The sequence below is a fragment of the Tachysurus vachellii genome, chromosome 23 (genome assembly GCF_030014155.1).
Source record: "Tachysurus vachellii isolate PV-2020 chromosome 23, HZAU_Pvac_v1, whole genome shotgun sequence".
NCBI classification, from domain to species: Eukaryota; Metazoa; Chordata; class Actinopteri; order Siluriformes; family Bagridae; genus Tachysurus; species Tachysurus vachellii.
The window spans coordinates 16,432,905-16,445,769 of record NC_083482.1 but is presented as its reverse complement, the minus strand read 5'-3'; the positions used below and the strand labels follow the sequence as shown (position 1 = coordinate 16,445,769).

At 44.3% G+C, this 12,865-nt stretch overlaps 1 protein-coding gene across 4 annotated transcripts in view; it reads right to left on the bottom strand.

Annotated features, from left to right (window-relative positions):
* Window positions 1-407: 407 nt before the first annotated feature.
* The window catches only part of phkb (phosphorylase kinase, beta), an 80,705-nt gene continuing 68,247 nt past the window's right edge, over window positions 408-12,865 (bottom strand). For 2 of the 4 annotated variants that reach the window (XM_060859841.1, XM_060859845.1), the window contains 11 exons: window positions 12,575-12,633; window positions 12,289-12,451; window positions 12,093-12,174; window positions 10,918-10,975; window positions 7,049-7,139; window positions 3,722-3,924; window positions 3,341-3,475; window positions 2,919-3,048; window positions 2,182-2,289; window positions 1,948-2,088; window positions 408-955 (listed from right to left, as the gene is read on the bottom strand). In XM_060859841.1, the coding sequence (XP_060715824.1) occupies window positions 818-955; window positions 1,948-2,088; window positions 2,182-2,289; window positions 2,919-3,048; window positions 3,341-3,475; window positions 3,722-3,924; window positions 7,049-7,139; window positions 10,918-10,975; window positions 12,093-12,174; window positions 12,289-12,451; window positions 12,575-12,633 (1,308 nt within the window). In that variant the 3' untranslated portion in view covers window positions 408-817. Of the gene's footprint in view, window positions 956-1,947; window positions 2,089-2,181; window positions 2,290-2,918; window positions 3,049-3,340; window positions 3,476-3,721; window positions 3,925-7,048; window positions 7,140-9,606; window positions 9,698-10,917; window positions 10,976-12,092; window positions 12,175-12,288; window positions 12,452-12,574; window positions 12,634-12,865 lie in introns of all 4 variants that reach the window. The other 2 variants (XM_060859843.1, XM_060859844.1) reach the window with 2 other exon arrangements.

Genomic DNA, 12,865 nt, shown 5'->3' with positions numbered 1-12,865 from the left:
AAGATGAGACGGGTCAATTATCATCCAGTGTGTAGAAATAAAACTATCGCTAATTACATTACCTGTCAGCTCCTGTTAGAATAGAGTTTGTCATTAAAACTAACATCATCTTTATTAAAGATTCTTGATATTGAGCGCTCTGGGATTTTTAATTTAAATGTAATAATTACGGAGTAACGACGACCTCTCGCTGAAACTAGTTCTCCAGCTACAGTCTAATTAAAACCCTGTTTTAGTGTCTCTTTAGCTGTCGTTTTAAATGTTCAGGATGAATGTACATATTCTCACAGTATGATGTCTGCACGTTGGGTGGGCGGAGCTTAGCTGTAATTATTTTACTGTGACATGTCGCTAAAACTCATCACAGAGCGCACTGATAGGATTTTGCTCATAATAATAGCACTATATTGTATAACCGCTGATTTATTTATTTTTTTAAAACAGTGTGACTCGGTAAACTGGGTCACCAGCAGCCAAATCGATAAACTAAAGCATTATGTGGTTTAAACTAAAGAGAAACAGAAAACGAGGATGGTGTGGGATGAAACGGTCAGGAGGTGAAGCTGAACACTACGGGGTTTCGAAAAAATCTGTATAACAGTGCAGTTTAAAAAGTGTACAATAGCAAGTGCAAAGGTTGAGTTGCTCTACACGCTAAAAATAAACAAGGTAAAGAGGAAAGGATGGACTGAGAGAAGGAACACAGAGGAACAGAAAGTGAGAAAAAAGGAAAGCGTGTTCAGCTGACGGAGCAGGGGTCGTCATTGCAGGGTCGTGTTCAGCTGACGGAGCAGGGGTCGTCATTGCAGGGTCGTGTTCAGCTGACGGAGCAGGGGTCGTCATTGCAGGGCTTCACTTCCCCCTGCAGCAGTTGGATTATCACTGCTTTAGTCAGGTAGCTGGAGGTTCCTCTCTTCCCCAGTGGAGGAGTGTTATAGAACACCTCCATATCCTTCTGGAACATTATGATTATTATTATTATTATTATTATTATTATTATTATTGCCATGTGGTAAAAGTAAAACACAGACAATTATTATAACACAAAAAAGGGATCGTGATGAAAATGATAAATATTCTGATAATGGGATAATAGTAGTAGTGGTGATGGAACTAACGGTGGTGGTAATGGTGGTGATGAAGGTGGGGATGGTGGTCATATTCGGGATAATGATAGTGGAAATGGGGTGGTGGTGATAGGGAGACAGGATGATGGTGGTGATGATGGTGATGGTGGAGATGGGGGTGTTAATGATGGTGGAGACGTGATGATGATGGTGGAGATGGGGGTGTTAATGGTGGAGACGGGATGGTGGTGATGAAGATGATGGAGATGGGGGTGTTAATAATGGTGGAGACGGGATGGTGGTGATGAAGATGATGGTGGAGATGGAGGTGTTAATGATGGTGGAGGTGGTGATGATGGTAGAGATGGGGGTGTTAATGATGGTTGAGACAGGATGGTGATGATGGTGGAGATGGGGGTGTTAATGATGGTGGAGACGGGATGGTGGTGGTGATGATGATGGTGGAGATGGGGGTGTTAATGATGGTGGAGACAGGATGGTGGTGATGGTGATGATGGTGGAGATGGTGGAGATGGGGGTGTTAATGATGGTGGAGACAGGATGGTGATGGAGATGGAGGTGTTAATGATGGTGGAGACAGGATGGTGGTGGTGGTGATGATGGTGGAGATGGGGGTGTTAATGATGGTGGAGACAGGATGGTGGTGGAGATGGGGGTGTTAATGATGGTGGAGACAGGATAGTGGTGGTGGTGATGGTGGAGATGGAGGTGTTAATGATGGTGGAGACAGGATGGTGGTGATGATGGTTATAGTTTGGATGGGATGGTGGTGATAGAGGGGATGGTGTTAGTGGAAGATGAGATAGTTGTGGTGGTGATGATAGTGTAGATGGTAAAGGTAGTGGTGATGATCACTCACCTCACTCTGAGTCGTCTCAGCTTTTCCTCGATCCTTCTGGAAATCAATAAAAGCTTCTTTCACCAGTCTGTCCAAATCAACCTTCTCCTGAAACTCCAGCTCAGGGTTTCTCTCCAGCACAAGAGACACCACCATCAGGAGCTGGGAGAACCAGAGAAGAACCACATGATACACAAATCCCACAACACGTAAATGACTGTAATACACAAAGACGTGCTTAATGCAGAGCCTCACCTCCACAATGATCTGTCTGTATTCAGGCAGCACAATGTTCTTCAGCTTGTCCTCCACCAGCAGGGAGAAGTTCATCTCATACATGGTCATATCAGACAGAGTGGGTTGCTAGAGAGGGGAAAAGTGGTGAAGATACAGTAAGTGCCACTAATCAGTCATGACATAATACGCAGCGAATATCATCAGCAGCGTTTATAATGTTAAGGAAGCTTCTGATGGAGGACGAGGATGAAGCAGGTTTGCTCCTGAAACACGTGAAGCTTAACATCAAGAACAAAACGTCTATATTCTTTAAAAGGCACTTCCAGATCTGCAAAATTCACTCATTCATTCATCTTCTACCGCTTATCTGAACTACCTCGGGTCACAGGGAGCCTGTGCCTATCTCAGGCGTCATCGGGCATCAAGGCAGGATACACCCTGGACGGAGTGCCAACCCATCACAGGGCACACACACACACACACACACATTCACTCACACAATCACACACTAGGGACAATTTTCCAGAGATGCCAATCAACCTACCATGCATGTCTTTGGACCGGGGGAGGAAACCGGAGTACCCGGAGGAAACCCCCGAGGCACGGGGAGAACATGCAAACTCCACACACACAAGGTGGAGGCGGGAATCGAACCCAAAACCCTGGAGGTGTGAGGCGAACGTGCTAACCACTAAGACACCGTGACCCCCTTATCTGCAAAATTATGTTTGTGTTAAACCATCTTCCAAATGTACCTGAGGCAGGTGAAGACCTCCCACCACGATGCCGTTACTCGTCCGCTCCAGAATCTGCCAGACGCGATCGTAAAACCCGAGTGGAGTTCGGTTCAGAGAGCCGTCGATCTGACGCCGATTCAGCCACGACCTGGTAATCAACACAGTCCTTTTTAAACGTTTTTACTAACCTTCTAAAGTCTCCACAAGACCGAACCTAGAGAAAGCGTCCAGACGTTTATACTGAGGTTCACTCAGACGGCTAGTAAAAGTTCTGCTAAGTATCTGAAAGTGGAAAAAGGATTAAAGTGGATCTTAAAACAGTTTCACCTTTCTAACCTTTAGAAACAAAGTGAATCGACTGACTGGAACCACGTCGCTTTAACGTCATGATGAAGAGAAGCAGCAGGAAGTCGTGTGAAACAGTCAGATTTATGTTTTACCTGCCGGTCTGTTGAGGTTGAAGAACGTCCAGCAGCAGCTGTTTGACATCACTAGGTGACATTTGGTAGATGTCCTGAGGCGGCATGTCTCCTGCGCGGATCTTCAGCTCGTGCTTCATGGCCTGGACGATCCACCTGTTCCAAAAAAGTCCTCCACTTTCATTCACACCATGGAACGATCCATCGCTACAAGACGTCTTACTGAAACTTATGTACTGTAATTAACACACACACTAACTAACTAACACAGCAGTGCCGGCTGTGGTGAGACACTCATGTCATGAATAACGAGTTTGTTTTTTTTTTTTTGTTTTTTTTTTTTTTTAAGTTAATCGAGTTAACGTTTAACAAGCAGGACTGTTGACTGTGTGGGTTTGTTACCCGATGCGGATCTTGAGCATGCCGCTGAACAGCTCGGGGTTGTTGGAGATGATCCAGCCGATGTGGATGACGAGCTCCTGCTGCAGCACGGCCTCTCGCTCGCCGTGAGGACTGCACTTCCTGTAAATGATGTCCTTAATGACGGCCGGAGACAGAGGGTTAGAGATCACTTCCTCCTCGTGTCCAAACAGACCCAGAGTCACCTGGTACAGCAACGAAAGAAGTCCGCAAAATCGTTAACCTGCGAACGCGAGTCACTACGTCCATCTCTGACGTGTCCGAGTTCTCCAAACTAATTCTGCGCCAAACCGATAAAACGAAAAAAGTTTTTTCTCTTCGCATTACGACGTATTTGTGTCAGCACGTCGTGTTTATATTCCTACCCGAGCGCTTTTTAAACTCGACCCTGTGACCCGCAATTTGTCCAGAAACAGAGAGCAGGTAGATTTGTGAGTATAAAAACTCCCAGAAGGTCTTGAGCTCTTTTTAATTTTTGTAAGTCTCGTCTCTAAGGCTTTAAGCGCCGCAACCTACGTGGCTCAGACCTCCGCTGGTGATGTGGACTGACCCACTTTCAGAACAAAACCACGTTTCAGACTATTAAACTGAAGACGCAATCTATATGCAGATTTCATTCTCCTGGAGATTCGGTCTAATAAATCAGTTCGGGGGGAAAAAAAGAGGTTAATCTGACGCAATTAATCTGAGAAATAAAATGCAAAGAAGTGAATAAATTTGGGATATATAGAGAGGACAGGACACATCAGAGGATGTTCAGTGTACACAAAATAATACGCATGAAATATACAGTGTTCATGGGGTGGGACGATATATCGCTATGGCGATGTACCGATGTTTCTGTTCTGTCCAGAGAACAAATCGTTATTCTGTCATTTGATGCAAAAACTGACTCGGCTTTAAAGAGCTAAATGAAGCCTTCAGGACAGAAACAGAACCTTTTTTTCTTTTCCTCGCTTAGAATCTGAACAAAAACACATTAAACTGAAAAGTTCTCATATTCAGCCTCATTTATCACACCACATACTTCACAAAAGTGTTTTTAGTAAGAAACGGTGCTGGAGTTCATGGTGCTGCGATAAATGTTCATCTGAAACATTTCCCCAAGTGTAAATATAGACGCATAAATCTACCCATTCCGTTAGGACAAAAGTAACAGTGTCCTAAACCAGGAGGAGGGGTGTGTGTGTGTGTGTGTGTGTGTGTGTGTGTGTGTGTGTGTGTGTGTGTGGAACCGACGCATTGCAGAGCTGCGTTATTGGAAGGTTTTAACACACACCACACTAATGTTACTTTCTCACACGCGGAGGTTTCTCATTTTCAAACAGAGCTGCTGACATGAACGACAGCGGGCCTCAGCAACTATCAGTGGGCGTGTCCAGAGACGTGATGGAGTGGGCGTGTCCAGAGACGTGATAGAGTGGGCGTGTAAAGAGACGTGATAGAGTGGGCGTGTCCAGAGACGTGATAGAGTGGGCGTGTCCAGAGACGTGATAGAGTGGGCGTGTAAAGAGACGTGATAGAGTGGGCGTGTAAAGAGACGTGATAGAGTGGGCGTGTAAAGAGACGTGATAGAGTGGGCGTGTAAAGAGACGTGATAGAGTGGGCGTGTAAAGAGACGTGATAGAGTGGGCGTGTAAAGAGACGTGATAGAGTGGGCGTGTCCAGAGACGTGATAGAGTGGGCGTGTCCAGAGACGTGATAGAGTGGGCGTGTCCAGAGACGTGATAGAGTGGGCGTGTCCAGAGACGTGATAGAGTGGGCGTGTCCAGAGACGTGATAGAGTGGGCGTGTCCAGAGACGTGATAGAGAGGGTGTGCCCAGAGACGTGATAGAGTGGGTGTGCCCAGAGACGTGATGGAGTGGGCGTGTAAAGAGACGTGATAGAGTGGGCGTGTCCAGAGACGTGATAGAGTGGGCGTGTAAAGAGACGTGATAGAGTGGGCGTGTAAAGAGACATGATAGAGTGGGCGTGTAAAGAGACGTGATAGAGTGGGCGTGTCCAGAGACGTGATAGAGTGGGCGTGCCCCGAGACATGATAGAATGGGTGTGCCCAGAGACGTGATGGAGTGGGCGTGTCCAGAGACGTGATAGTGGGTGTGTCCAGAGACGTGATAGAGTGGGCGTGTCCAGAGACGTGATAGAGTGGGCGTGTCCAGAGACGTGATAGAGTGGGCGTGTAAAGAGACGTGATAGAGTGGGCGTGTCCAGAGACGTGATAGTGGGCGTGTCCAGAGACGTGATAGAGTGGGCGTGTCCAGAGACGTGATAGAGTGGGCGTGTCCAGAGACGTGGTAGAGTGGGCGTGTCCAGAGACGTGATAGAGAGGGTGTGCCCAGAGACATGATAGAATGGGTGTGCCCAGAGACGTGATGGAGTGGGCGTGTAAAGAGACGTGATAGAGTGGGCGTGTCCAGAGACGTGATAGTGGGTGTGTCCAGAGACGTGATAGAGTGGGCGTGTCCAGAGACGTGATAGAGTGGGCGTGTCCAGAGACGTGATAGAGTGGGCGTGTCCAGAGACGTCATAGAGTGGGCGTGTGAAGAGACGTGATAGAGTGGGCGTGTCCAGAGACGTGATAGTGGGCGTGTCCAGAGACGTGATAGAGTGGGCGTGTAAAGAGACGTGATAGAGTGGGCGTGTCCAGAGACATGATAAAGACTGGTGAATTTTATACACAAACAACAAAAGCTCCTTCCAGAATGATTCATTTCAGCCACAATAACTAAGTTGGAATGAGAGCTGCTCCACCCACTGATAAACGTTATCACTATGGCAACCAGTAGAAAGATAGGAACGCCTACTGATGACTGAAGACTCGCAGCGACGAACTCACCGTGTGTGAAAGAAGCTTTAGGAAGCAATTTCTCACTCTTTATTCACCTGTATGTCATTTTTAGCTCTGAGCTTTGCCTTTTATGGATCTTTGTGGGTGTGGCTAAAGACTGTGACAAATGATAAATGAGGCTCAATGCGGTTGCCGGGTAACACTAACGCACTTCCTCCATGAGCGTATCGTCTCACCCCTATAACAATAAACCAGCAGCGGTATTAGCATGTGGTGCGCTACGTTAGCATAGTAGAGAAGGTTAGGTTCTGTAACGTATTGGACTTGTGATGAAACATGCAGTTGTGTAAAATTAGTGACTACACGAACAACACACAGATGATCAGTGAACATTAAAATGTTTCTTTTTTATATACATATATATATAAACAAGTTAAAAAAAATCCTTCTAGCATTTCTACCACTATAAATGTTTAAACTTGGGTTCTTTCTTTGACCTCCTGATCTTGTTCCCACTTACCTGTTTGCCATGCACTAAAATGCTAGTAATACTTGGAGCAAGGCTGTCCACTAGCTTAGTTAAGAGACTGGCAGCGAGACGTACAACGGACCTGGTGAACAGAAACACATCATCCCACACGGGTTAACAGTCAGAGCTCGGCACAACAGGAACATCACAGGCCTTAACACAGCAGGTACACGTTACTTTAACATACTGGAGTGAACGACGTGTTAGCGTGAGGGCTAACACTCGTCAGAGCTCTGTTTCCTGTCAGTACCGCAAGTAGAGACGGCAGCGATCCGATAGCTGGACCTGCGCCGATACCCAATTACACAATGGATCCGATATCAGGATAAAAAAAAAGGAATTGAATCGATTCTGTAACAAACTGAACAAAAATAGCAGAACGATATCAGATTTGCCAGATTTTTCTTTTACTGGGTCCTAAAGAGATTGTGTTTCTTTATTAGGATTGAGGTTATTATCTTTATACTTTATGAACAGAAGTGGAGGAGTTTGTGATTAGATTCGGATATCGATATCGGCTGACGCTTTAGATTTCAGCATCGATATCAGGAAATAAAATTGGTATCGTGCCGTCTCTAACTGTGAGGAAGCGGAATCAGAAAAATTGAAGACAACTTTAGATTTAGAACTTTATACATAAACCTTTAACAATGTTTTAACAAACTGCAACTGGTTAGTGAAGGATCAGGTCCAGGACCAGGAAACATTCCTGAATGCTTATTGAGCTGTTATTAACCCCACTATCACATGCTGCTCAGTCTCTCCCTCTGCCAGTCTCCCTCAGTCACCCTGTCTGCCAGTTACCCCGTCTGCCAGTCATCCTGTCTGCCAGTCACCTCGTCTGCCAGTCACCCCGTCTGCCAGTCTCCCTCAGTCACCCAGTCCCTCAGTCACCCTGTCTGCCAGTCACCCCGTCTGCCAGACACCCCGTCTGCCAGTCACCCCGTCTGCCAGTCACCCCGTCTGCCAGTCTCCCTCAGTCACCCAGTCCCTCAGTCACCCCGTCTGCCAGACACACCATCTGCCAGTCATCCCGTCTGCCAGTCACACCGTCTGCCAGTCTCCCCGTCTGCCAGTCTCCCTGTCCGTCCGTCTCCCCATCTGCCGGTCTCCCATCCCTCAGTCTCCCCGTCTGCCAGTCTCCCCGTCTGCCAGTCTCCCTGTCCGTCCGTCTCCCCGTCTGCCAGTCTCCCCGTCCCACAGTCTCCCCGTTTGCCAGTCTCCCCGTCCCTCAGTCTCTCAGTCCCTTAATCCCTCAGTCTCCCCGTCCCTTAATCCCTCAGTCTCTCCGTCCCTTAATCCCTCAGACTTCCTTAATCTCTACGCCCCACTGTCCTTCCATTTCGGTGTCTCTCTGTCCACTGGCCTGTCCTCCATGCACACGTCTCAGTAAATGAACGCCGTTCCCTTCACAGCGTGATGAACTTTAAGCCATCAGAATTCTCAGGTTTGTCCCTCAGGCAAGAAGCGTTGCCGAATGACAAACATGTAGTGGGAATTCAAGTCCAATTCTTCCAATTCTCAGAATAATTCTCAAATGAAACCTTTCCATCGTGTAATTTACTCCAGCACAGGGATTTTAATGTTCACTAATGTGTGAGATGTGGAAGTTTGTGCTTTCTGTCGTGGACACAAACACACAGAGCTGGGCGATAAACTCACTTTACACAATGATGCTGTTTAAAAGATATCAGTGGATAATTTGACAGTAGATCAACCAATCAGAAAACAGGAGGTGTGGCTTAACATACATCCCGATATATTTTCTATATCGCCCAGCTCGCTCTCAAATGAAATAAATAAGTAATAACACGAGCAATGGGGATGTGGTGGGGGAGTGAAGCTCAGCATGACAATGAACACGCTTCACTAAGACAGTTCAATTAAAAGTTCAATTAAAAGTCATTTGTCTCCTCGTCTGTCTCTGTTCCCCTTTAGCTGTTAACAATCCTTTAATCCTTCCATCAGTTTTCTAAAACCCTTCAAACAAACACTTCCCTTCATTTTCTGTGGGTTTTTGTAATACACTGAATTATGATTATGATGATTATTATTATTATAACAGAGCTGCCAAGAACAAAAGCAAAAAAAAAAAAAAACATTCAGTAAATTATCCCAATAGAAGAAATTACAGAGATGTCAGATTTAACGTCATGGAACGGTAACGTGAGATGCCTGTAAAGGGGGCGGGGCTTCCTTCAGAGAGTTCTAACACCCACGTGACTCCTTGCAGTCGTTCTGGACTCACACTCAGCGTACTCCACCTGAGCTCCTGCTTACGAAGCGTAAAGGTCGGCAGGTCTGTTATTATTAGCTTCCTGTTAGCTACTGAGCTAATAACGTACACAAGAACCCGATAATCTCAGGTGCAAATTACTATCACATGCACTACCACCACCACCATCATCATCATCATCATCATCATCATGGGAGCTCATCAGTGAAGCGTGCTCTCCTGTTAATGAAAAACCTGGTGAAGTTTCACTCACAGTTTGAACAGATATATAAAGGGAAGCATGCAGAAGCAGTGAGACTCCCGCAGCGTTTACCTGTTTACCGTGCACCAACAGGGTCGTTATATGAGGTGCTATAGAACTGGCGAACTTCTGAGTAGCGGCTGCCGCGCAACGCACCGCCATCCTACGCCGGGTTTAAGGTTCGAAAATAAATTCATTTTTACAGCAGAGATGGAGGTTTAAATAAAAAGACAGAGAGAAGAAACAACAGATGAGTGTTGATGCACACGGTCACAGATCTGTTCTGGTGTTCAGAATTAAGCTTTTGTGAGTTGTCGCGTCGTCACATTTGATTCGGTTCAGAAAAAGTGAGATTAACTCAGGAATTTATTTAATTATCAATTAACGCTTTCTTACGTTTCGGTGTTGTGATGTAACAACAGCCAGAAACCTCCTGAACACGATTCAGAGCTAATGCTGTTATCTGTGTTCATGTGAGCAGGAGCTTTTTATTTTATACTATTTTATTGTATTTCTATTTTATATTACTACTTTATTCTAGATTTTTTAGATTCTATTTTATAGTCGACAGTCGAAATTAGGGCTGGGCGATAAAACGATAACGATATGTATCGCGATAGACACGTGATCGATATCAATAAAAAATGTGTTCGATAAAACGTTCGATATTTTTTATTCTTCGTCGGAAGAAAACAGAGGTTGCGAAGCGAGTTTGGTTGCATTAACAAAGGCACTCGCTCTCTGGTAACCTAGCAACATAGGGAGTGACACGCTAACAGCCAATCATGTAACAGTATCATGTTTGGTTGCGCCATATCGTCGTCTCGTGCTGTTCTGCTGGATTCCTCTTCAGTAACCGGCGACTGATGAGCAGAAAATGAGCCGCAGCGAGCGAAGAAATTGTAAATAAAAGAGGAAAAATCAGCTACTTTTTCATATTTCTGCAGGTTTTATATTTCAAACAATGTGACTGTAGTGTATCAGGTTTGTGTTTTATATTACAGATGTATCTCAGTCTACCTCAGTTTTATTTACGTTAAAACACTGCATGTATTTTACACACTTTATTCACCAGAAGGTGAACAGCTAGTGAACTTCCTAACACTAAACTTGCACTAAATTCTCAGGTTTCTCTCTGTTTATATTTAACACTTTGAACTATTTTATTACACTTTATTAAGCATTTCTTACATCTTCTTTTATTTAGCACCTTAAATGTTAAGAGATAATTGTTAAGTGTTCATTGTGACTTTAGACTCATGTTTACATTATAATTATTTGAGGTTTAGAGAGGAGAATAATGTGTGTGTGATGGGCAGGGGTGCACAAACTTTTGTCCATTAAGTGTTTGTTGGTGTGTGAAGTGAAGAAGTGAAACCTGACCAGAGTTTCCTGCTGCCTGCTCTCCTGTAGACTCGCTCCAACTCGGCCTTCAGGTACTCTGGAGACACAAAATAATAAAAGACGATTCTTGCTCTTTATCCCGCAGAGCAGAAGTATTCTCTAATCTGATTGGTCAGAAGGTGTCCCCTTCTTTTGTTTCTATGGTAACTGAGGCACAAGGATCCACATAATCGAATCGACATGTTTAACAGAGAAACAGATGAGGTGAAGCTTTTTAATGGAGATGTTTATATTAAGGAAGGAGTCTCAGTTATCAGTGTGTTGTCATGGAAACAGCCACAGGAAGAAGGGGAAAGTCATTCATTTAAAAACAGAATTAGAGTTATCTATCTGTCTGTCTGTCTATCTATCCATCTCTCTATCCATCTGTCTATCTGTCTATCCATCCATCCATCCATCTGTCTATCTATCTATCTATCTATCTATCTATCCATCCATCTGTCTATCTATCCATCCATCCATCCATCCATCTATCTATCTCTCCATCTCTCTATCCATCTGTCTATCCATCTATCTATCCATCTATCTATCTATCTGTCTATCCATCTGTCTATCCATCTATCTATCTATCTATCCATCCATCCATCTGTCTATCTATCCATCCATCCATCCATCTATCTATCTATCTCTCCATCTCTCTATCCATCTATCTATCCATCTATCTATCCATCTCTCCATCTCTCTATCCATCTATCTATCCATCTATCTATCCATCCATCTGTCTATCTATCCATCCATCCATCCATCCATCCATCCATCCATCTATCTATCTATCTCTCCATCTCTCTCTCCATCTCTCTATCCATCTATCTATCTATCTATCTATCTATCTATCTATCCATCTGTCTATCCATCTATCTATTTGTCTATCTATCTATCTATCTATCTATCTATCTATCTATCTATCTATCTATCTATCTATCTGTCTATCCATCTGTCTATCCATCTATCCATCTATCTATCTATGCATCTGTCTGGATGTCTGTCTATCTATCTGTCTATCCATCTGTCTATCCATCTGTCTATCCATCTGTCTATCCATCTATCTATTTGTCTATCTATCCATCTATCAATCTATCCATCTATCTATCTATTTATGTAGATTTATGTAAATGCAATGCATTTATTCATTAGCAAGGTGATGGTGATGGTACCGTCTTTGCTGAAGAAGTCTGGACCTTCTTTCTTCATGAGAACACTAGCGAGCTGCGCCTGGCTGGCGAGACAGACGCAGTCCTAAAAGGGAAACACACACACACACAAACACACACACACAGCATACAAGATAAAGCATACAAGATAAAGCTACGTCACTTTAATTGGCTCGGCGAAACTCTTCACGTGACTCACGTTGAACTTCTGCAGGATCTCGTGTGTGGATTTGTTCCTCCACTCTTCAATGTCGATCTCAGGTTGCTGCTCGAGGTCCGAGGCGTTCGGCGTGCTCGTCTGACGCTTCACCTTCGAGTGTTTGGGCAGCTCCAGCTCCTCGAAGCTCTTAAACTCGGGAATCCTTCAAGGAGAAAGGAAATAGCCAGGAAATACGTCAGTAAAAAAAAAACACTTTAAACACTAAACGTGTCTCAGCTCCTTCTTTTATTTACATTCAATCATTATTATTAAAATTAGATTTTACTCTGCTTCGTTGACACGCAGAAAATCCAACTGCTCAACCACGGCTCCGGAGATCAGAGTCTACACACACACACACACACACACACACACACACCTCAATACACTGTCCAGCGTACCAGTTACAACTAAAAACAAATTACAAACAGCATCATAGATTTTATAGTAATCTTAATCAATCAATTAAAATTTATTTACATATTCATATATGAATTTATTTGTTGTTTGCTTAATAAAACAGAATAAACAGCTCACACTGTATGACTACAGGATGTTAAAATTAAAACGGTATAAA